The 26016-nt window shown below is 42.2% G+C and overlaps 1 protein-coding gene across 2 annotated transcripts in view; it reads right to left on the reverse strand.

Moving 5' to 3' along the window:
• XPO1 (exportin 1) overlaps positions 1 to 23923 on the reverse strand; it is a 35040-nt gene extending 11117 nt beyond the window's left edge. Inside the window, exons 1-12 of one of the 2 annotated variants that reach the window (XM_083857430.1) lie at positions 23781 to 23923; positions 23169 to 23224; positions 19392 to 19523; positions 15691 to 15792; positions 11639 to 11711; positions 4212 to 4273; positions 4090 to 4134; positions 3821 to 4002; positions 3300 to 3348; positions 3089 to 3208; positions 2856 to 2984; positions 2083 to 2241 (exon numbers count right to left, since the gene is read on the reverse strand). In XM_083857430.1, coding sequence (XP_083713556.1) covers positions 2083 to 2241; positions 2856 to 2984; positions 3089 to 3208; positions 3300 to 3348; positions 3821 to 4002; positions 4090 to 4134; positions 4212 to 4273; positions 11639 to 11711; positions 15691 to 15792; positions 19392 to 19517 — 1047 coding nt within the window. In that variant the 5' untranslated portion in view covers positions 19518 to 19523; positions 23169 to 23224; positions 23781 to 23923. Of the gene's footprint in view, positions 1 to 2082; positions 2242 to 2855; positions 2985 to 3088; positions 3209 to 3299; positions 3349 to 3820; positions 4003 to 4089; positions 4135 to 4211; positions 4274 to 11638; positions 11712 to 15690; positions 15793 to 19391; positions 19524 to 23168; positions 23225 to 23737 lie in introns of both variants that reach the window. The other variant, XM_083857429.1, reaches the window with a different exon arrangement.
• Between the last annotated feature and the right edge of the window lie 2093 nt (positions 23924 to 26016).

The following is a 26016-nucleotide window of genomic DNA, read 5'->3' on the forward strand; positions in this document are numbered from 1 at the left end:
AAACCAGCCTGTTTGTTAATTATCAAACCCACAGCCTCTGGAGCTTCTGCAAGGCATTTTCAGAGCCTCAAAGAAGCCTCACCAGCTGCTGGCAGTGATGGCTATTCTCAAGACTATTGCTACTACTTTGTTCTGGATCCCTTGACCCTGGAATACCGCTCTTTGGCTTTCAGAGAAGTCATCTACCAGAACATTTTCAACTTCTTTCCTAACAGACCAGCCAGAGCAGGCTGAGCAGGCAAAGCCACTGATGCAATTCTGACAAGCTCAGATACCAACCAGAGAAATGAAAACTACACAAGCAAACCTTTTTTGCCTAAGCTTATTATGCAGTCCCTGATGAAAGATATCAAAGCAATTGCCCATTAGTGAACAAACAGAATGAAATTATAAAATCTGAAGATATTTTCATAGCTTAGGCACTCCAACAACTTTGAGCATTTTGAAAGGTAAAGACCTGATTCAGCATATCCACCTACAGTGTCAAAAGAGGGCCTCAGGACAGCCATACATTATTATTTACACATCAATTTCTCTTGGTAATTTCATTTAAAAAAAACTGATGTAGATTCCTCTGCTAGTCTACAGAGATCCAGTGAATCCATGGAACAACTTAAGGAGACCTGCTACATCCAAAGTGCAGGAATTAACAGGTCAGAATGGCACACACCTTTTTAAAGTAAACCTGTACTCAGGTTCTATTACACCAGTGTTTTCAGAAGTTGAATTTGCAACCATTTTAGGCAGGCATAAGAACTTGGTTAAACATTTCACCAATCTATACAAGACCAAAAGTCTTCAGAATTCAGTTTGGTAAATGTCTGTTTTACACAGTTCTTCCTAGTACGGCCTCAGTGTAATAGAAACTCCAGCCTTGAGCTGTATGCCCCTGATTCCCAGTCATTTTAAAAGCTTATTACTTGCAAATTCAGGAATTATCTGGAACTGTTACCAGCTGCTCTACTGAAAATGAAGAAGTGATATTTCTCCAAGTCCATATTCTAAATGACCTACAGTTTGATATTTGCAGCCAATTTTATTAATATACTCATTTGTTTTGTAGAGGGCTACCTCCAGAAGATCTTGAGAATACTGACTGGCACATACTGGAATTCAGATGGGCACACTGGATTACAGCTAATCAACCTGCAAAATGTACTTCCCTCTCCCAATATACCTGGTCTCAGGTTTAAAAATTGAGGTGGTGTTTTTCTGCCCCTGTCCCAGGGTAGTCCCTCAGCCTACAACCTCCAGACCTGCACAGGGTTTGATTCTGCACAAAGATGGTTCAAGGGGATATGGAGCAACTTCCACTCCCTTGAGTAGAGCAGTAGCAAGAGAGTCACCATAGAACAGTTCAATCCCAGAAAGACTGTTATTCACAACTGAAAAAACACAACAGAAAACCCTAATAATTACAGCATGAGGAACTGCCCTCACTGCTTCAACCTCTCCAACCCTTCATTCTCATCTCAATCTCCAGTATTTGCCACAATCCCAGTGGTTTTACTGTCACAGCCACTTGGTAGGGCTCTGCCACTGGCACACACAGTCTTTATTACACAGAAAGTCTCATCCTTGAGGATTATTTAAAGCTTCTCAGTTGGGAAATGGCAAACTAGGCAAGAAGCTACATCAGGAAGGAGGAGCTGGCCTACAGCATATGCTGGGCCCTAGAGAGCAGCTCTGGATCCTCCGTGAAAACACAAGCTGATGAACTCATCGCAACACACCTTCTTCTTGTGAGAGTTAAACAGAAACATGTAAACCCATGGAAAAAGAATATATTTATTTACTTTGAAGGACTATTTGACATGTCCACGGAGGAAAAAAGTAAAACAGTTTTCAACAAGACAGAGTTGAGTTTTCAGACATTGCACTGGTAAAGGGTCACTGAAAACAGAATACCATTAAAGCATACTAGGAAACAAACTTTTTGAGGGCATTTTGTATTTGTGACTTTGGGTTTTTTCTCTTACCCACTTTAAGTACAATGATCTAGAAATTCCACTAATATCACATGCTTTGAGCCTGAGAACACACCTGGCTACATTTTTAAACCAGATCAACCATGCTACTTACCTCCATTAGTGTTTCCCTCAGATTTAACCTTTTTTCTATAAGTAGACCATGCTCCTTGAGGAACGTGCAGAGGAACAAACTGAGATTCTGAATGAAGTTCTGTTCATCATCTTTCCCATTTGAGTACGCAAGTCGGATGTTGGTATTTAAAGGAAGCATCTAACAAAAAGAAATCATCAAGAATTTCCCTTTTTATACAGAACAACTACTTTGTGTTAACAAGTATGTTGCTGTTTGTTTTTTATGAAGAACCTTCAAGATGGACCAACACTGCCAAGAGAGGGAAAGTCTGTTTAAAAAAAAACCTTCACCCATCCACTTCTGATATAAATACTACTGATATAAATAGTCCGAGGAAAGGACTCACGTACCTGAATCTGAACTGCTCAGAGGGGAATTCATATAATTTGATATAAATTTGATGTACGGCTTTTAATGAGACAATTTTTCTAGTGGTTCCAAAGATTAAAAAGAAACTTGCAGAAGTTAGGTCAGTTTGGGTCTTCAGACACATAGTTCACGTTTTCCCATGAGACAGCCCAATTGATCAAAATATCTCATAAATTAATCAAATGAACAGAGCAGGAATACAGCTGCAATCACGTTCAGAAAAACTCACTTGGCATCTTCTGATCAAGCCACAAATACCACCAAAGAACAAATACTTTTCCTATAAAGAGCTCTATAATAAACATAAACTTGTCAATACAACTATCTACAGAAATGGATTTTGTGATATGAAATTCAAAGGGAGGTTTCTGAAAAACATTTACCTGTTTTAACTGCATCATGGTCAATGTAAAAAGTGTTACAAACTGTTCTTCATACTGGCTTACACTGACACCTGCAATCTCTGTGAGGCACTTCAAAGAGACATTTCGAAACATGGGAACATTTAAGAACTGTTGAGGGAAGAAAAGAAATAAAGAGCATTACATAAGTGTTGTACAGCTTTTCTGCAACTTGTATTTAAATTTAACAGCTATCTCTTTTTTTGCAAGAGTACCTTGTATATTAGTGTGCTGATTAACTTGGTCTCAAATATATATCCCAGAGGAATCCAGTTCAGGAATCGCAGCAAAGTTTCCAAAGTTGCATGGACTAAGGGAGCATTTTGGGAGTTTTCCTGTAAATGACCATTTAGAGTTTATGACATTGTGACACTCTTTGGCACAAAAGGGGGAATATTGAAAACATTCATTAAAGAACTGACTTACCATCACAAACTGACACAGCTGAAATATCTGAGAGAATTCATTGCACATGCTGTAAAAAGAAAATTAATTAAAAACTAAGCATTTCCATATTTCATAAATCAAGATGTCTTTGCACACAGGACAGGTCCTTAAGACCTACGCCCATGGAGGCATTCAAAAGCCCCTGCCTATCCCCATTTTGATGGCAATAATGCATATTTGAAGTAGATTGAAGCCTGTGCTTGCAAATTCTACGGAAAGAAGGAAATACAATCAATCAGTGCTGAATGCTGTGTTAAAAGCATAGGAACCAACAGCCAACAGATGCTACTTGCAGCAAGGTACAAGTCCCTGTGTGTAGAAAATGAAGCTAGGGATCCCCTAGGAGTACTGCTTCTAAGAAAAATCAGTAACCCTCTTGGGCTCAGAAATGGAATTGCACAGCTGCAGGTGTTCACACAAAAAAATCCAAGTGAGACCAACTGTTTAGCAGCAAGCACAGAGTCTACTCTGTTCATTAAGACTTAAACAGATACACTTGCCTGTCTTTCAAATGCTTAGCTTTGACTTGAGTAATCTGGCCACTGGAAAAATCAAACACCTCTTCACTCAGCAGTTTCAGGATGACCATGTTGTTCTGGCAGAGGCTCTCACTGGTCCTGCTGGCTCCCACAATATCGCTGATGAACGTTGGCCAGTGCTTCGGCCACTCCTGTTTCAGGATCTGCAAAGGGAAGCAGCCACACATGAGACACACGGCAAAGGCACAGACTTTACTGTAAGGTTTAAAATGGTACAAACTCTGGCTTACCTGAACAAGAATCATATTCAGTTTTCCAATATACACTTTCTCTTTCTGGAAAAAGAAGAGAAGAGTCAGGCTTTGCATAACACTCCCCCTCCCTCATCCTCCCCTGAGAGTTCTTCACTTACTTCTACACATGTCGGGTCAGATGAGGTCTTGATAATTAGGCCAACAACGTATTTTTTAATACCTGCAGAAGAGGTAGGGATTTATTTTCAGCTATGCCAGATATCACAGATGTAGCAACAAGTATTCCTGAATTCAGATTCTTCGTGGTTCTAAACCAGAAACACCTCTAATGGGCCAGATAAGCATGCATCAGTGAGCATCCTTCTTGTGTGCTACACAGGAAAAATACACCTTTATCAATCCTGACAGGGGATATTTTATATGAATGAAATGGCTTTACACCTAAACTATTTCAATAAAGCAAAAGACTAAGGACTGGAGTGTCCTTGCAGTAATTTGTATCAGATCAAAGTGAACTCAATAAACAGAGCTTCCTAGCAGTGACTCCAGTTTTAATGCCAGCTTTGCTCAAGTGCACAGAAAGCTTTATCACATCACCTGCACTGCATGCAGAAGTTCAGAGATACTCCAGTCTACTTAGGTGATCAATTTTAAACACAGGAATTCCTATGCACAGCATTTCAAAGTCAAACACTGTGCCAGAGCTTAACAAAGCTTCCCCTGTGAAATCCTAGAACAGAACTCCAAACTTCATTCACTAATACAGCACAATTTGAATGTGTACCACTGGGTTTTTATAGCAGATATGGATGCTGTGAGTTCATAGATTCAGTAAATACGCTTTATTGCTTTTTCTTTTCCTTACACTGGCAATTGGCCAAACAGGAGCATACAGTGTGTTAAAATTGCTCATTTTATTGTATTTCTTCTACAAATGTTTTTAAATTATTTTAGAGTTTTCAGCTCGACCATAATACCAGAAAAACCCCAACCACTGTAGGAAGCTACACTGCCCAAAGTTTCATATTTCCACCTAACCCTCAGCTTACTCCTAATTATTAAATACATGGAAACAATGACTTTTCAAGTGTCATTATCTATTCTGTACAGAAACACCTGACTCCCAGGAAAAGGCACGCACAGAAGGCCTGGAGTCAGGAGCCAGGTGAACATTCCAGGAGTGCAGCTCTGATACCACGCTTCAAACCAGACAAGGGTTTTCTTGTCCTAAGGAAGCTGGAGAATTGGTGGATGCTTTGCTACTCAAATTCCTGAACCCAAAAATCTTGTTTCAATAATTTCTTCAACAGGACAAGTCAGCTGACTCATATGCAGACAACATGCATATGTTGAAGATTTCAGAAGTTGTCACTTCAAGGAGAAGAATGCCTTCTGTTGAAGACATAATCTGCAGCCTCTGTTCTAAGTTTTAAAACTTGTCTAAGACTTGACAAAATTTAGTACATTTTTTTTTTAATTTCAGGCTTAAGCAAGAGGATTAAAAGGGACAGTTTATTAATTGCATCCTTGTGAAATCTGGAAAAACTAGATCCAGACTTTGAGCCATTAGACACATTCTAGACAGGAGGTGTTCTACAGGTAGTTCCAATTGCAAGTGGAACTATTCATCAGCAGCAGCTGGGATCAATCCCCATTGCTCCAGAGAACAGTCACTATTAAAGGATCACTGTCAGGCACTGGGTAAGAGTTATTACCAAGCACTGGTCTGACATCATAGGCCTAGTCTGAGGATTTAAACCTAGAACACACTTTTTGCTAAAGCATGACAATAATTCACAAATGAGCTACGAAAGCCCCCAAACAGTATGGAAATAGATTTGCAGTGCCAGAGACTGAACTATTATAAGCATCTGCCAAACCACTAAGGGAAGCCTACTGTTGCAACTCCTTATATTTCAAAAAGGAATTAAAAATAAGATTGCTCTTAAAAGTTCCAACTGCAAATCCATAGTATTTTCCATGTTGCTGCATCAATGGCATTGTGCTGTTCCGTAACAATTTGAATACTGTGCTGCCATCGATCTGGCCTTGAGACCAGCAGAGGAGAACAGCTGCTCTGCTTCACAGTTTCTCCATTAAAAAATAAAAATAAGAGTAAAAATGGTGATCACAGCTCAAAAAACAACCTAAAATTTTGCTCCTTTTCACACATCACACTGCAGGCTCCTGAGGTCATCCATCTAGTGAACAAAGTCATACTCTTAATCCCCTAAAAGCAGCAGCTATCCAATTCTCTAATGCTCTATTTGGCTTAGATGTCATTTTCTACTTTTTCTTTTTTTACTTCAAGTGTTATGGTTTCTACTCCATATTTAATAGCTCATTTATTTATCATTTCATAGAAAAGTTAACTTTCAGCAGACCAAATATATGTCAAATTTATATTCTGACAAAAATCAACCCAGAAGCCCATTACCATTTTTCTGCAGAACATGTCCAAGAAACTGTTCAGGGGTAGTAATCCATGGGATAAGCTAAAAGCACTGTGTTTGGGGAACTCAAAAGGAAGTGTTATGTTAAAAAGGAAAGCACATGCACAAGCCCCACAGCCACTGCCTAGAAGGTCTCCTCCCATCACAGAAGCAGTTGAACAAGTCTTGAAGAGGCCAACAGCACCACTGCCAAGTTCAGGCCCTTCACTGAGCCAAGCAGGAAGAGACAGACAATTCAGGAAAACAGACCTTTCAATAAAACAAAACAAAAGCCACACCAACCACAACACCCAGGACACACAAAATGTTCTGCAAAGATTATCTGACCTTGCAACTGCACTGATCTCAGGGCAACCAAAGGGAGCAGACCGTGCTCCAGGCCTGGATCAGCCCCATTGCTGGAATTTTCTGGAAAGCTAAGCCCAAGAAGTACTTTTGTACAAAGTACCATAAAAGGGATGACAGAGCAAGGGCATGAACTCAAGGCTTTTGGGACATTCCTGGATGTCCATTACATACTGTCATCCTTCTGTGAAAGTTGCTCCGCGACAGAGAGGCAAACATCCAGTAAAATTGAAACACTTCCTGGAGGGAAGGTTGTTTTCCCAAGTGACCCAAACTATGCCATGCTTAGAGTGGAACTGGGACAGTGAGGAATGTCACATTATCCAACACGAGTAATTTCTGCAGCCTGAACTTGAGGAAATATCCTGCAGTTTAACCTTTGGATGTGCTCTAGGAAGCCACTACCTCTCCTGTACACTCAGTACCCTGAGCACAGAGCTCCTGTCACAGCCCAGTGCAGCAGGTAAATAACCATGGACACAATCAGCAAACACACACCTGCAACAAACCCACTTCTGGTCCTCGAGGCACACAAGCACAGCCTTCTGTGCAATCACACAGTACACGCATTTAACGAGTGTCAAAAATTATTCTACCTGGTGCTGCAGATGCAAGCTCACTCCAATTTACTAAAATTAATAAAGTCCCTGCTTGTATTAAAGAATAATAGGCACAAACGAATCAGGTGGACAATGCAACTCAGCAAATCAACATGATTTTGTAATCGAAATTAGAATTTCAAATGCTAAACCTGAGCTGTCCCTTCTGGGGTTATTTGTATGCATACACACTTAGACTGAACTGTTCACTCCCAAAATGTAGCTAAAATACCATCTTGTTTTTAGTGATAAGAAACAATGCTTTCCCAGTGCAGCCCCACAATCATCTTTACCACTCAGTGGTGAACTGTATCAATCCAAGACCCATGCTGTTCAACAGAAAAGTCATGAAAACTCTGAAAACAGGCACAGACTTTCTCTTCACACATAAGCAGAAGTGCCATGGAGCTCATCCCCTCTTCCTTACAGAGAGCCAAATAAACATCCTTCTCATGAAGCAGGCCAGGAATTTCCATTAAAATAGCTCATCTCTGCACAGAAACACCTCCTCTACAGCAGCTCCTACTGCATCAAAAGCTTTACACTCAACTCCAGGACCTTCCCGGAGAACACTGAACTGCATCTCTGAACACTTCACTTTTTCATTTCAGAATGAGAAAAGTTGTACAAGCAATTTGTGTTTCATAATGAAGAAGTGCTTTCTCCATTCCAGCTCCAAACACTCCAGACAAGCTCGCTCTGTTCAGGGGAAGAGTATTTCATTTCACAATGCAGGATTAATGAAACATATCACTGCACTGAAGACCAAAAAAAAGCCTTTCTTTCCAGGCAGGTTTTCACACTGCCAGGGAAAATCCTTTTGAGACCACAGCATTTTAATCAAATGCCATCCTTTCTGAGTGTTATTAAACCATCAATTCTAAAGGGTATCGGAGTTTAAAGCAATTTAGTATCACACCTCAATAAAGCAAGAACTCCGACTTGAAAAGGATGGCCCAATCCCCTGGCAATCAGCCAGGTTCAGCACCGCCTGGGATGTTCTGGAATACATCACCCTGCCCAGCCTGGCTTCAATGAAAACCACATGACATCATTTGTGTATGTGGAAGAGCCATTATAAATCACCCCGAGCAAGGCTAACCATTGCTGGGGGCTATGACCAAACACTGTCTCAAGGCTGAACGTGAACTGAAATTTATCCCTTCTGAGCCTCAAACTCCACTTTTGTTTACAGAACCAACTGGTTCCCACTGCTAACTGCAAAAGTAAACTAAAAATCAAGAAAAACAAAAAGCCATCATGTCAGTATTTTAGAATGGTAAATTGATTGTTCTGCCCAATTCTTGTTTCAGAATTACAGGAAGGTAAAAATGAACTTTTGAAAAGTGCTCACCAACATCACCACCTGAGGAAGGGAAAGATATTTTACAAAAGTTATGACAATACTGCAGGGCCACATAAGCTCAAACCCAAAAGCTATTTTAAAACAAAAGAAAAACTTCAGAACAGAGCTTCCAGTCTAAAGCAGACATCTGAAGAAAACATTTTCCTCCTTGCATTTGAAATTCAAGGCTGGAGGCTGAAACCCTCCAGCACACCGACAGAAGCTGTAACAAACCTCTGGCTAACCTCACAACCCAACAAGTCATTCTGATGTACAACTTGTTAAAAAAACCACCAACAAAACAAAACAAAAAAGATTAAAAAGTTACAGTTCATGCTCCATAATTAACAACATTGCTTTATTTCTCGCAATGAGTTTCAGGGAAGTAGTTTCAAAACCTGTTTTTATTCACTGACCATTTAACTCAGATCAGTTCTTGACTTTAACTCTTAAGCACTGCTGTTGCTGCAAAGGAGGAACAGTGTTTTTCTCATAAATACATTTAGTTTCCTCCTAACCAACAGTAAGATTTGTCAGCTGTATGTACTACACAAACTAACCAGACATGCAGAAGACACCTTTTATAAACTGTGATGTAAGGAAAAACTGATTTGTAACCTGCGTGATTTGCTTTGCCACTAAGCATTCCATTGTACACTGAGTTTCAGTTTCCTGCACACACATTCCACCAGTTACACTTCAAACAGGAAAATCCTGCCAACCAAAGAATGGGCTGGAGTCAAGGAAACATCAATTTAACCAGCCTTACTATCTCCCAGGTAATCAAGCCACCTGAATGAGCTCTGGAGCAGTTCTTTTGTACCAGCTGGTATCATCAGCCAAATAAAAAAATTAGAAAAACAACTACCACAGACCAGATCAAACTGGATTAGAGATGAAACAGATTCTCCCTCCTACACCACTGAGGCCAAGCTGGATAAAATACCATGGTACAGAAAATACATTTGGTTCCTCTTCTACCACACAAGTAAAAGCCAGCTAACCCAGTTTCCCCTGACCAGGATAAAAGTCAATTTCACAATTTTATTTTGCCTCTGTCAAAGGGAAAGTGTTTTAAAAGATGGACAAACAGCACTTTTGTTAGTATAAAGGATTTTTTTACTTCCTCTGGAGTTCTCATAGGTATATAAATCAAAAAAAGAATAGGATACTTCAAGATGATTACACAACCACAGATACTACCTTTATTTTGGCTAGCAACATATGGAGTTATTGCATCTTCTTAGATGGCATGAACCACTCCAACAGCACTGTCCTGTCAGAGATAAAATGACCCAAAGCACAGCCAGTAGCAACCTCATCCCACCACCACTGTTCCTCAGCTATCCTATCCATTAAGAGCATGAATTTTAAGACTTTGAATTCCTGAATTATATCCTGTATTTTGGCACTTGTTCAGTTACAAACAATCAAGTTAGGTCCACCCCTGTGACATCTGTTCTACATCTCCCTTCACCAGTGGGCAATACTCCCAACTCCTTTTCCTCCTGCTCTGCTCCCACAGCCAAACACTTTGGGACAACAACCACAAAAAGCTGAAACTAAGTGCTCATAGTCAAGGATGTAACAAAATACAAGTGAGTGAGCTGAGATGCTCCAATAATTAAAAGCACAAAGAACAGTTAGTTCACTTTAGCTAACTAAGGTGGCTCTTTTAGTTTCGCAAAAGGGCATGGTTGTGTCTGAGCCTTAGCTGAAACTGTTCCCTAGAAACCTCCAACAGCAAAATTAATGGGAACTTCACTTTCAGTTTTACTTTCAAAGACAGCTACCCTTTGCCAACCGGCAGTTGGAAGGGATAGGGGAAAGGTGAGAAGAGGAATAAGCACAAAACCGTTGAAGTCCCTCTATGCATTTGTTTTCATCAACACTTACAATTCCATTTTAATTAACAGTTTCAGAACCTAAGCATTGACAGTAAAAATTTAAAGCATGTCTCAGCATGGTTAATAAAAACTCACAGCAGAACACACAAATTTGAAATTTTTAATTAGTTCCAAGACCAGCTTTTAATAAAAAGACAAGTATAAAACAGTGACACCATTTAATGCCAAAAATTTAAAGTGGCTGCATTTAATGTTTTGAAGTCCAAGTTGTGATGGCTTGACAGTCAATCTATATGAAAAGCACTAACCCTGTCACCACAGGGGTACCTCCATTTACTGCAGCCAATGTCTAGAAGTCACCAATATTGCTACAGGGGAGGGGAAAACCCATAAACTAAATACAGAATTTATTTAAAGATTTCCAGCTTTCTTGAATTGATGGGAGACTGGGGCTTACTCTACACTGCAGCAATTACAGCAATCTGTAACACACTTTACACACTTCATTAAATAAACCCAACTGCACAGCACCTCCCTGCCTAACAGAATGAGTGACCATCAAGAGGTAAGAAAGTGCAATTTTACTTGTGTTTCTATTTTAACATCATTGTGACTGCATACAATTTCAAAATAATTACACAAACCTACACCAGGTAACGAGTGGGCCACAGAGCCTACTTGGGGCTGCACTCACAGCTCCCAGAGGGTGAAGAAAACAAGACCTCCCATGTCAAGGACACAGAATGAAAACCTCTCCCTCAATGCCAGGGGCCTCACCTTAGATGTTTCAAAACTATCAGTCACACCTTTTCCACAGATTCACAGAATTTCAGCTGCTCACCAACCCACTGAGACCACTATCACAGAAGTGGAAGATGTGGTTTCATCATTCAAGATATCATAACACACGACAGGAAGTTACTTAGAGACTGACAGTCTAAATAAATCAAAGTCAATACACAAAGTTACGAGGACGAGACAAAAATCCCTCCCTACCTTCACACTGGTTCCTTGGAAGGATCTTCCATCTTGTTTTTATCACATTTTCCAAGATCTGCAGTCCATAATACTGAAATTGGAGAAGAACAAGATGTGAGTACATTACTTTAGGACCCACTAACTTGCAGGACTCTCATTCAATCAGACATTCACACTTAACATCTATGACTTCAAGATTATTAAACTAACAATTTTATTAAATATACATCTATTAAACCCATTTACTGAGGTTTCATGCATTGTATTTCCTTGTTTTATTCTTGACTATACTAAGTCCTGCTGTTTGATCATGCTCACACCAAGAGGGAAGAAAAAACAATAATGAAAAGCCCTCTGGCAGACAATTTTGGCTATCTAGAAAAGCAGCAGCCAGATACGAATTTGTATCACAAATGACTGCTCCGAAGTTTGAGTATTAACACAACCAGGCTCCTAAATATATTTAGTAGCTTGGATGGTGTCTCAAGCTTCCTACTGTTCCTCTAAAAGCTGGGAAAAAAAATTTGTCTTAGCATGACATGTCCTGACACTGGCACTTTCTAGAGAAAGTATTTCCCAAACTTCACTGGTGTGTTACTTTAGGAACAGCAAGACAACCCACAGGTTTATTTAATTTCAATCCCCACCCCAATATGGCAGCTATTTCTACTATTTAAAGATGAACTTTTGTGCTCAGTCAAAGAACAATAAAAAATGTTAATAAGCTCTTGGAAATCATTTTACCTTTCAGGAATTCCTTCCTATGTTCTTACCCGAAACCATTAACGTTGCAAATGGTCATTCCCTCTGCCCATTTGTCCCTACTGCCAACTCACAGTAACAGGGAAAGAAGTTTGTCATGGTACGACCAAAGAACTTTAATATGTGAAACCCCATTAGCATGAATAGACAGGAGAGAAAAGGGGATGAGTAGTTTTACTTTATCTACAGTGGATTAGGGAAAAACAAAAAACCAAAAAAAAACAAAAAAAAAAAAAAAAAAAAAACACACACACAAAAAAAAAAAAAAAAAAAAAAAAAAAAAAAAAAAAAAAAAAAAAAAAAAACCAACAACAACAATGCCTGAAAGGTAAACTCAAGTTTTTACAGTTCCAAGTTTGGCTGAGAATAAGAGTTCCTCTTTAAAATGGTTAGTTGTTACACAAAGTAGGATCATTAACATTTCGACCAAAGGGATCACACAGACTTCAAGGTAATTAAAAAAAAACACAATGTAGACTGTCCCAAGCTACATTGCATTAAAAGAGCATTTTTGCTGTTCTCATCTTAACATAACCTACATCCCCTTACTTCTCTATCTGATCCCAGTTCCCAGGAGATTTCAGGTGCACATCCTACATTTGCAAAATACTCTGTACTCTTCCAAAACCTTGGGCACCAAGAAAAATTATGAATTACAAAAAGTTGGCAGGGTATTTTTATTTCCTCCATGGTCAGCAACAAGAGCTTATCAACTAGATTTTAACCTGTAAATCGATTTAATTATGTGACATAAAAGCTAAATTAAATCAAGAGGATTTTCATGAAGGAAAATGTACAAAAACATTCTTAAGCAAAATGCTTCACAGGAATTGATTTCACCCACTGCTACAAATTTACAGACACCATCTGCAACTCATCCAGGCTCATGATACAAAACATACTTACAAAAGCTCCTAACAATGCTGACAGTATGAATATTTATATCAGACAGTGCTAACTTTCCTGAAGCACATCTAAACTCCAGTGAAATTTCTATGTTTTACAGGCATAGACACATTAATTTTTCAGCTATCAACTAACTAGAAATGTTCATTTTCTCCACAAGCAAACTTACTTAGCTTTTACACCAGAATGGCAAGTCAAGTTTCATTTCAAATAAACACTAGATGACCAAATGAAACTCAAATAAAAAAACCTAACAACAAACTAAGGACAGAGCTCCTCTTCAGTGGGTTTTCCTCTCACTGAGAATTTCCTAGAGTCAAAGAAAAGGACAGACACCTCTAGCAATCTGCCACACCCATCCCTCATTACCTTCTCAAACATATTATTTGGGTCCATGGACCTTAAGCTGCTGATGATGCAAAGGTTTCTACTCATTCTTTGGTGACTTCAGCTCTGCCCTCTGCAATGTCCTGTCCACTTCTTCCTCAGCCCCAGAAATACTCCTTTTCCCCAACACTCACATGTGGCACTGAACAGCAGCAGCAAAAGCACTGTGTACAACCCTCACCTGCACATCCTTCTTACCACTCCACACGGGAAGGACTCCATCAGCCCCAACATCCTGCAAGGGGCCTTCGGGGGTTTTTACTTTGTTTCATTTGATTTGATGATTCCAGTTACGCTCCTTTCTTTGATAATGAAAAACACCAGTTCCAAAAAAAGTCACTGACACTAACTACAAAATTCTGCCTTTTTAATCAATTACTGCAACGGCACATGTGAACACGTTTTAACCCTGAGTAAGACAGAAGCATTTCAAAAACTAATTTACTCTTGGTTTGCTCATTGCTAATTGTCTACCCCTAATGCACTGCCCAGTTATGAAGATGAGGGACAGGAAACAGCAAAATACTCAAAAAAAAAAAAAAAAAAAAAAAAAAAAAGGCATGAAATGATCCCTCTGGTAGAAATTTCTATGGCACCCTTATTACTTATTTTATGCACCGAATCCCTTTCCCTCCCACCACCCAAGAAACAAAAAACAATTGATGAACAGAATTCAGTTAAAGGGAATCAAAAGGGTAGACCTTGTGGAGGCCTGCCGTCAAAGCCTAGCTGTGTCAGTTGCACAGGAAGACACCCCTTTTCTTCCTATTACAAGCAATCAACATAATGGAACATTATGATTAATATCAGGTAGTGTTAACAGCTTTAATTAAAGAAAAAATATGATTGCATAAAAGCCAAATGTCATAGTGCATAAATTTAGCACCAAATAATTTGCAATTTATGTAAATTGAAGAATTCTTTACCTGTTGCTTTCTTTCTGTTCCTCTAATCATCTCATTTTTCACAAGACAAATTTGAGTTTTTAAAAATACTGTTGATAAATCAACTTAAACATTAGTAATGTCTGTCAGTATAAAAAGCAAAGTTTACCAGGCAAGCAAACAGGCAAACACTGTTACTTAAAGGTGCTTAAAGGTGTTACTTTGAGGAAGTTCCTTAAACTGCTTTCCCCTCAACTTCAGAAAGCAATGAAAATAAATATGAACTGCTTCATGAATACCACATGATTTCAGAAACCATCCAAACACAATTTTTTTTTCTGTTTGAACACAGTATGTATCCAGCAGAAAAACATGCATGTCAGTTATTTGAGATAATAATCATCTAACTCAAGACAGTGAAAACATATTTCGATCATCTTTTTTGGCCTAAACTTCACAAGTCTTAGGTAAAGCATTTCAAATTGCAGAAAAAGCCCTGAGTGCTGCCCATTTTAGCCTCTACCATGACGGATGGATGGATTTCCAACAGCAGTACAAAGGAAATGTGTTTTGCATAGTAGCAAAGAACTGAGGTATTACAAACTTTGGGGCGTTTAACCTTTTTTGATTGCTCAAAACCTTGGCCTAAGAAGGTTTGTTTTGTCTTTAACACACCTAGGGACAAATTTTCTCCTCAGTTATATGCATGTGGCTTTCATTATGATCACACACAGCCAGGCACTTACCCAAGGACAAAATGTAGCTCTAAGAGACTTTTCATTCATCAGATTTATACAGACACAATACTAATCTGGGGAACTGGCATAATGCTTGTATATGCCTTGAAAAAAAAAATCTGTGTATCCAAATTAGCTCATCCTCAAAAAAAAAAAAAAAACCAAAAAAAACCAACAAAAAAGAAGGAGGGAGGGAGAAACTCTTGGCAATGTAAAAGGAGTTCTGAATTTTTTTTTCATTTACAGTTCTTGCTTAAAGCCAACTTTGCCAACAAGACAATCAAAAAATATGGTTTGAATCAAGAAAGTCTACGGCTAAAAATCAGATACCTTCCTCAAAGTTTATGAATGGAAGAAAGAGGAAAACCAGATAAATAGAAGTTAATTTGCTTACTTTGGTATTCATGTTCTGAGAGAACTCCAAAATAGTATCAACTCTTGTCCACGCATCAGGATGTTCTTTTAAGTGAGTCAACACTTCCTGTGCCATTCTTTGCTGAAAGAAAATTTGATTTGAAAAAAGTGTCAGCATTAGATTATTTAAAAAGTTATATACCGTCACTGAAGACATAAATATGCAACACTCCAATTAACTTACTTATCCAAGAGTTAAGCAGAACTCAATCCGCAGCAACAAGTCCCTTAACCTCCTTCTGTGACAGCTGAAGTTTAGTAACAACCAAACTCCAAAAGCCCATTAATCCAGGACAGCAATTACTCACTTCCACTCTTCCATTCTGATGATTCATCCAGACCAGGAGCAAACAGGCAAGAACAGTACACATGATGGGGAAAACCTAGTAGGGAATGAAGTTCTCTCTACTTCCACAAAGTCATCTAGAGAAAACTTCATTCTAGGGCACCCAAACTTTCTAGTTCCAGTGGAAGCACTTACACAAAGTGCCAGCTTTAAGGAAGACTGTTTTGTGCTGCAGAACTGTTGATTTTATTTTGAAGAACCACAGAGCAGAACATTAGAGGTCTCCAATCCCTACTTCTGAGGGATCCTTGGTGTACCTAACAACCTACAAAACCGTAATAAAAACCTACTGGCGGGAGGAAGGGAGGCTGGTCATGCTAATGGTTTGCTCTTCCTTGGAGACTAACATTATCAATTACTGTCCCAGATGCTATGGTTTCTTGAAAATCTCATCCGAAGCAATTACACTTTGAAACGGCTGAATTCATTTTAGCCATCCTTTTCAAAAAGCTGGATGTCCTCAAGGATTTTTAGTGAGCCAAAGTGACGTCAGCCATTTCCCAAAGTGCCACATACTGACAGATCTTGCTGCAAATTGTACCCTACAAGCATCAGGCACTGCCTTACCAACACAATTAACAGAACTTAGTGCACTCTTTCACTGCACTGTAAAGCCAACTGAAGGGAGTTACAAAGTATTTAAAGCTTTGCTTTAGGATTAACTTCAACAGTTAGAACTTACTACACCCATGCAGCTTTCTAGTCTCATCCAAGTACATACTTGAGCTAATCAGCAACTGGTGTAAGAAAACATGTATTCTCAGCACCTTAGAAACCCAATCAAGACCCCAGATTTCTATATATAAAATACAAGAAACTGACAAATTTGGCACGTGAGTTACAAAATAAAACTGGAGGTTCCAACAGAAAACGGCAAGGATGTCTGAACTATCTGTACAACACTACTTGCACCCCCTACTTAATGTAATTGAGCATAGTGGAGCAACTGGACTAGTAAGTCCCTGCAGATTTGATACAGACAAGTACCACACAGGTTTTCTGTTTAACACCACAACCAGTACTGCCCTATTGTTCCAGTGTGACATCAGAGGTAAAAAAAGCAGAAAAAACAGCACTTTTAAAACACTTTAGTTTTAAAAGAGAAGGAATAGCTGTATTACTACCAGGGTCAATCTGAAAGTGTTTTTATATTGGCCTCCTGCTTGCTTCTAATACTGGTGACGTATCCCAGGATCAAATTTCAACACCAACAAAAGACAGACAGTCCACATCCTTCTCCCAAAGCTGAAAGGTTTGCTCTCACACCCACTAACCCCTTTTCTGGACACCAAACCCTGTACTTTCACAAACAGTATAAATTTAGTAATATGGCTTCAGTAATAAGACAAAGCCTCATGGTGTCACTGGTACCAAAAGGAAATATGCAAATAATCTTTCTGGACGTGTGAAGTTCTAACAGATCAATGGAATTAAGAGGCTGGGATGAGCCCAGGTAAACATTTATGACTTGCATGAAATCTCCTTAGTCATATGTTGCACCTGGGGTGGGGACATTCTTTCTTGTCAGAAAAGTATACCGAAAAAAGCGAAAAGAAAAAAAAAATTAATTTCCAGGACAGAAAATAGCTTCTTTCTTGCCTAATATAGCTCAGCAGATAACAGTTTTGCAAGCAGAGATAAGAACTAAGCACAAGGAGGAGGCAGGTGAATTTGAAAGCAAGTTCAGCCATTCAGGTTGCATTCTAAACCTGTTTTACCCTGACATTACCCTGACCTATTCCAGGAAAACCACTGGTAATCTCCCAATTTTAATATTTAGTTTCCTCAACTCCTATTATTCCTGTCCCTCTTTAGAGTAAAGGCCCTGAGCTCTCAGACTCCACCGAGAACCATTTCTTCATGTTTTTTTTAACCCCTTGGAAGAGGGAAAAGCTCAGACTCCCTGAAATGTCTCCAGTTTGGAAAGGTACCAAAATAGCTGACCAAAGTTACATTGAGGTGACATGTATAAGTACATGTATTTAAGCAAGTTTATATCATAATTCACTTTTGCCAGTTAAACACCACCTCTTGAATTTTTGTATCTTATTGCATTGATTTTCTAAATATTAGAGACTTTTCCCAGCTGTTTTAAGTGAAGCAACTTCTCACAATGCCAGAACAATAGCAACGTAATCGCTGTATTTAGTGTTAATCCTTTATTTTCCTTAGAAACCTTCCCAACCTTTTCAAACCAAACATCATCAGAAGCATCACCTGGTTTGCAGGGCAGTAAAAGATCACAAAACAAGTGGCACAGATGTCTATACTTTTAAGGTAAAAGCTACAAGGAGCTTTCTGTCATTCAAAGCACTTAAACTATAGCAAGCAACTATTTGAATTTAGGACACTCAAAATGCAAGTATTTCAAAACACAACAAGGTATTTCAAAACCTACTGGAATCCACACTAGTAAGCTTTATAAAACCTTTTTTTCCCCCTAAAGAGATACACAAAACAAGTATATGCAAGTATATCATTGTTTATTCTAACAGCTGGAAAGAATAGAAAAGCATCAGGTACTTTGTCCCACTTAATTCACTTATTGTTGTGCAAGACAATCTTAGTAAGAGATGCCTGACACTGAAACTCCCGATTTGTTGAGCCTGAACAATTAAAATCTGCCAGAAGAGGAACCATGCCAACACCCTTTGTAGCAATACTTGCTCTCAACATTTAAGTCTCGTTTCCAAAGAAATTCAAGAAATAGATAAAAGCAATGCAAGATTCACTTTCAAGGCAATATATGCAAAGACACAAATGCACAGTCCTTCCATTTCAACTCAGTACTTCACAATATGCACTAAGTCCAAATGGAAGATTGCAAGAAGAACCTGTGCAAACTGCAATGGGAAATAAAACAGACCAGACACAAGAAACGAACAAACTCTTCTTACTAAATATGCATGACATGCTTCTTTACAAATACGAACACAGTAAGAGCACCACTAAGTGTTTTCTTTTAAATACAACTCTTCACTGAAGTGAACATTACATTTATGGCTTCACAGTTCTGTCCATAATGAAAAGTAACAGGTAGCTCAGATCTTCCTGAAGAAAAGGTGAGCTGCACCAAGCGTCCTTACCAAATCTTATTTGCTAGTAATTCTCAACATCAGAAGGCAAGCTATAAATGAACACACACCAAATAAACATTTCTCCAAGTGTCATTTCAATGTGAATTCACATTCCATGTGACTGCCAGTGATATTCCAGTCCCTAGCTTAATAAATTCACTAACATTACTAATTGTTACTGAAGTGAATTGATTTTGCTCAGCTGATTTGTCGTAAGGTTAAACATGGTCAATAAATGCATGTTCCAAGTCACCTTACCTGTGCACCTTCCCCATGGTACAAGCAGTTCACCACATTGTCCAAGAGATTGATATCCAGTTTCTGGTTAAAATCCAGCAGCTGACGAGCTGCATGGTCTGCTAACATTGTCATAATTGCTGGCATAGATTACTGTAAAATAAATTTTAAAAATATTGATCAATTAGTAAGAAATTATTATCAGATGCAGCTGCAAAGCAAGTGCTTCAACTTAGCTCATTTGTCTCATTGAAACAACATGCTTATGTTAGCAGTAACAGATAACATTGCTTTGACTGTAGGGCACATACCAGGACAAACTTTTCTTTCCCCCCATGAAAAATTCACCCATCACTACCCCAGCTCAACTCTCAGGCAGGGTCTCCAACAGGTAAAACACATAATAAGGGTCTGACTAGAGAATGGGCTGTGTTACCAGCACCCTGGGGCTTATTTCACAGCAGGTACCAAGCCCTACATGTTTGCTGGTGGAAAAGCCTTGTATCACTACAACCCAAAGCCACACTGGCAATCTCAGCCGAGTATCAAGTTCCCAAGGCCAACATGCACGTTCAGAAGATTCAGTTCCAAAAGCTTTTAAACACTTGGGTATGGAGGTGAAACATGATCTACACACGGAGTAAGAAATTAGCTACAGGGCATTTTTCAAATAGTTAGGGGAAAAAAAGAAAACCACCTTACGAGTTAACCACATCCAAGTAAAAAAAATTGCCACTGAAACTAAGTTGACTGAAGGCACTTTGAGAGCACGAAGCAAAGAGACTGTTCAATCAGCAGGTTACTCTGTGGACCATGTGAGATCACTTCAAACTGAAATGGGATTCTGCTGGAGGTTTCAGGTCCCTTAAACCCAGGGGCAAATGCATTAACTCTTTGTCCTGGATAGAGCAGCCCTGATATTATGCAAAGGGAGTCAGGTGGGGTGTGCACATAAGATTCTTTACCAGCCAGAGACTGGTGCAAGATAGACACATTCATGAAAAGCAGGAAAACAAGCCAGAAGCCACTGAATTTTTGATGGTAAGTTATACTCTACTCCTTTCACATCACCCTCCCCCCCTCACGTTGGAAACGCCTAATCAAGTTTATTGCTCTGTTGTCACAGAAAATGGCAACTCTAACACATATTTCCCACCCTGCCATCTACAGCACCTGGGTGCCACTCACTGTCCCTTTCAAACCCTGAAAACCTACAAATCTCACATAAAACTGCTCACTTAAACAGCCAGAAGCCTGGGCAAGTGCAAGATCAATCAAAAAGTTACACCAGAGCCATCTGCATACTCAGAAAGATACAATCTGAAACTTTTCCAGGAACACACCCCATAAAGTCAGATTTGCTCTTACTAAGTAACACCATGTGTAAGGAAGAATTTGTTTTATGCTTTATGTATTTAAGTCATGCTCAAAAGTAAGGGGCAAGACAAACCTGTACCTCAACCCCAGTAATTACTAATTAAGTGAAAGTTTTACAGTAGCATCCAGACAAGGGAAATCTTCTGTTTAGAAATGTGCACGTGCAAGTAGCATCAAGTAATTTCTTTTACTTCTATATATAAAAATAGCTTCAAATCCAAATATTCTAATTGGGTTTTAAGTAGAAAACTCAGTATTACTACACTAACACCACCATTTTAAGGGCTTCATCTTAACATCCAGTCAAGTCTTTTTAAAACATGTACTTGCAAAACCAGGAGAAAATAAACGCTAAGTAGAGAACAAAATAAAATAAACACTCCACGTCTATTCTTTCCTCCTTCAACTCCTAACGTTTTCGAAATTGCGATGTTAAGTTCGGAAGTGAGAAAGAAGCAGGAAAGGCTGACTTCATTCTTCATTTCATTCTTTTGGCTCAGGAAGACGCTGAAAATGTCACCTGGCAAAGGAGGGGCAGCGAGCAGCACCACGAGAAGGAAACTGCACCCGTGAAGCGGCTCAGAGCAGCTAATGCTGGCCCAGGCACGCCCCTTTTTGTCCACATCTGGCCTCCGCGGCCGAGCCCTGAGCCGGGAAAGCGGTTTCCAAACTACAATAAACGCCATGAGCCAATCGCTCCTCGGGTGGGGCCATTCATTTCAGACCTAAGCCTCTTTCGGTGGTTTTCAGGCCCCCCCGAGAGCGTCAAGGAGGAGCTGCGTGACCGAGAGAAGTTATTCAACGCATGGAAGCCGAAAGGAAATGTTTTGAATAGGTCCCTTCGCCACTCCCAGCATTATCTTCAAAATGACCTACCTACTTTTCCAGCCGAAACACAGAAATGGCGGCTCTGTGGCCACCACCACCGGCGGCCAACTCGCTCTCCCACTCCTAACACTGTACCCACATGAAGCTCATAATCTCTGATTTACTGCACTCCTACACTTTTCCCTCCCCCCATCGTGCCTCAACTCCGGAACAGGTTTAAGCTTCAGCTCCAAGAACCACCACTGATCAGTCCTTCAAAAAAATGGGCAAAAAGTTTTAAAAAAATAAAATAACCACCACCAAACCACCAAAAAATCTGAACTACAACACAGCAAGAATGTGACATCTACCGAAGGTCAAAAGAACTGCATTTACAGCAGTGTTTACACAGTTATCCCAACTCTCGGTGACCCTGGACCTTTAACACAACAGTTAGCTTGTTATGGTAGACCCGATTCATTTCGGCATGTAGCACACAGCAATAACAGCAGGCACTTAACAGTAAGAAATGTTGAGCATTTACCTTGAGTCCTACAGCACCTTTAATCCAGATATTTAAAGCTCATTGGGGGCAGCGACTTAAAAAAACAAAACAAAAAAACCCCAAACAACAACAACAACAACAAAAAAAAAACAAACCCACTCTGGGAGAGTCACAGTGCTCCATTTCAAAGCACGCAATGCAAATGAACTGCCTCCCTCTTCCAAGGAATTAGCTGCATCACTTGTAAATCCCACCCAGGAAGGGTGAGTGGCTCTGAAACGCAGCGCACGACAAACGCGTTCGCATCACGCTCCACACACCAGCAATGGCAACGAAACCGCCCCTTTCCTTTCTTCCACACACACACGTGAAGGAGACGGACGAGACGGATTAAGTAACATCTGCCCGACACCTCTCGGAGAGCGTTCATTTTCGGCTGGAAATAACTCACACCCACCCAGCGCGGCGGCCCTTCCCCGGCTCCTGCCGCAGCGCCCCGGCGGGCGGGCGGGCTCTGGGGCAGCGCCCGGGCTCCGGGGCAGCCCTTGCGGCTCCCGGCAGGGCCAGCAGGGCCCCGGCTGCCGGCGGGGAGCGGGCCCGGGCGGTGGGTCGGGCGGGCCGGGCCCCTGCGGAGCGCGGTGGCCCCGCAGCCCCTCCCTCCTCCTCCTTCTCCTCCCCTGGGCTCCAGCCCTGCGCTCTATACAGGGCTCCCCACGTGATCCAGGCGGACGTTTCAATACTGCTGCACAGACACACACACACACACAAAAAAATATTTCTGGAAACTTCCACTCCTAATAATATACAGATTATGTTGCCGGGCTTGCCCGTGTCCGATCCCAGCCCGCCCGGCCCCCTCCCAACGAGGAGCATCCCCCGCAGCATCCGCGGCCGCGCTGAGCCAGGCCGGGGATGCTCGTACCCCCAAACCCCCTCGGAGCGCACCCCCGCCCCTCAGGGCGTCTCCACGGGGTGCATCGCATCCCGCCCAGCCCAGGTCGGGCTCCGTGCCCTCCCGCACGGGCATATCCCCCCGTTCTGCCCCCCAAAATACCCCGCTCTGCCCCCTCCGCCTTGCCCATCGCGACCCCCCCGCAGCCCTCACTTACCTAGGGGTTTCTCACAGCCTCTTCCTTCAAAAAGTAGGGGTGGGCGAGCCAAGTTTCTAACCACCACACGCCAAAAGAAAAAATAAAGTAAATAACCCCCTCGCAAAGAGAGAAAAAAAAAATTAAGAAAAAAACAACAAACAAACGTGGAAGGAGGGAGGGAAGAAGAAAAAAAAAAAAAAAAAAAAAAAAAAAAAACCAGCACGGAGAAGGGGAAAAAAACCACCACGGCAGGAGGTGGGGGGGAAGGCGAGCGCTCCCTCCTCGGTGGTGGGTCGGGGTTAGTAGTGCCACTCCTCCCCTCGCAGCGTGCCCGGCCTGGCTGCACCAGGCGCCCGCAGAGGCCCTCGGGGCTCAGCGCTCGGCTCCGCGCCTTCCCCTCAGTCCCGGGAAAGCGGCCGGCGCAGCACTCCGGCCTCGCTGGTGCGGGGGGGATCTACCCGGCTGCGCCTCCCGCGCCTCCCAGGCCCGGCCCCGCCGGCTCTCGCTGCCCCTGCGGCTGCCGCCCTCCCCGCCCGGCGCTCAGTTCGCCCCCATTCCCGCCGCCCTCCCCGCGGCTCGCACTAAACTTCGCCCCCTCAGCTGCGGGTCCCCTAGGAGCAGGTCACACACGCGGCGGCGGCGATGGGGACTGAGCGCAGCGCGTCTCCCCCTCCCTAATGCCACAGGCTCGGAACCGGCTCAAACCGGTTCAGACTGGGAGATTCCATCTCGGTTTAGTTTTCAGCCCATGGCGCCGCGGAGCGTTTGGAAACCTCGGGAACCCCGCCCAGCCGCCGCTCCCATTGGCCCCGGGATGTGCCGCCGCGAAGGTGACCGCCAAGCTGATTGGTCTGTCGGGCCGTCAATCCGCTGCGCGACTCGGATGGGCGGGGGGAGCGAGAGGCGGCGGGGGGGGGGGGACGAGGGGACCCGCCCCCTCCCTAGCAGCGCTTTTCGCGCTAAGGAGGGGGGCGCCGCTCTCCGATAGGCCGAGCCGCGCTGTCACTCAAGGAGGCCCCGCCTCGCCGCTCGCAAAGCGCGGGCGCAGGGCTGGCCGCGCTCTCATTGGGCTGGCGGCGGTACTGGCGTGACGCGCGCGCCGGAGCGCGGCATTCAGGGCTGTGGCGGGAGGGGGCGGGAAAAGCGCGGCCGTTGGGTGCCCCCGGGCGCGTTCCTGAGGGGCAATGGTGGGAGCGGGGCGGGCGCTCCCTGAGGGGACGGGGCTGATCCGTGTGGGGAGAAGGGGCTCGGGGCGGCTGATCCGTGTGGGGAGGAGGGGCTCGGGGTGGCTGATCCGTGTGGGGAGAAGGGGTTTTGAGGGCCTCTGCTCAGTGAAATGAAGGTGCTCGAGGGACTTTCTTCAGTGAGCTAAAGAGGGTTGAGTGAAAGGGTTTGCGGGGCTCTGCTCAGTGAGGAGGTGCTGGCCCGGGAGGGGAGGAGGTTGATGGAATTGGCCCATGAGGGGAAGGGTTCGAGCACCATTCCCTGTTTGTGCTGAGGCGCTGTCTCCGAGGGAGGGTAGCGAGGAGGGTAGCACCTTCTGTGTGGGGGCTGTGTGCTAATGGCAGGCATTACCCCACAGGTCCCTCAGGGAGGGAGTGGAGTGTCCCAGCTGTAGAGTGGGCCCTGAGAGCAGCAGGAGGAGCAGCCCTCGGTGGGTGCTTTCTGTCCCTTACCTCAGCAGTTCTGTGCTCTCTGCCAAAGCCTGTGCAGATTACAAGTGAGATGTGTGTCCCCTCCTCTGCGGTGTCCATGAGATGTCTATCTGCCTGCAGCTTCCCTCCAAAGTCTGCTTCAGGCAAGGCTGGCTTTAGATTTATCCAACTCCTGGGCTGTGTGAGGGGTATTAGGTAACCAGACAGGAACAGGGGAGATCTTGGGGCTTTTCTGTGGAGGCACAAACTCAGCAGGTTATGGTTGCTCTGCTCATCACTGCAGGAGCAGAGAACGTGCTCGCCAACTTTCATGTGGAAAAGCTCCTACCAGTGAATATCCTCTGTACCTACATATGCATTTCTTCAGTCTTACCTCCTTATTTGAAAAAGCCATAGCTGTAGAAACTTAGGACTTACTTCTGTGAGGACGTTACTATTAGGAAATATTTAAACACCCTTCTAGGAACAAACTTTCTTTTTCATCACTTCACTTGAAGCAGTTACTTTGTTTTTGAGATGGCATTACACTGGTCAGTGAAACTTGTAATAGAAGTGATACTTTTGATTTGTGGAATGCCTTCTGGGTGCTTTCCAAAGGAAGCTTTCTCTATAGTTTTGTTGAGATGGAGCTCACCTGTGTTATGGGTGGGAGTATGGGAGGGATGCTTAATTACTTTGGTGCAGTTTTAAAAGGAAAAAAAATAGTGTTTTGTGGTGTGTAGACTGCTTGGGGGTAGTGGCTAAATTACCACTGGTGTGGAGTTTGAATCTAGCAGGCAGGTGCTGTGCTGTTGCTAATAAGTCATAAGAACAACACTTAACTATGTTTTTGAAGTCTTAGTTGGCTTTCTGACTTTACAGATAGTGTGTGCTCAGCCATGTAGCTGCTGGATGAGGCTCAAAACCTGTATTTTCTCCATATGATTTTTTTTTTTAATGTATACCTTCTGTGGAACACAACGGTTTAAAGCCAGGCATCTGTAGTCATCCCCAAAAGATTGCCAGTGCAATGAAAACCATAACATACTTGAATAAGTAAATACAATTTCACATCCTTACACTGTTCTGATTGCCTGACCAATTCCGTGGGGCATTCCAGCTCCTCAATCTTCATTTTATGTGTGTTATGTGATTTCTTTACTTTGTTTCTGGGACAGCTGGGGAAATCTTGTATCCAAATACACATTTGTGTTTTGGGCAGGACCTCGGAG

The sequence above is a fragment of the Zosterops lateralis genome (assembly GCF_965231275.1).
Source record: "Zosterops lateralis genome assembly, chromosome: 3".
Lineage (NCBI taxonomy): Eukaryota > Metazoa > Chordata > Aves > Passeriformes > Zosteropidae > Zosterops > Zosterops lateralis.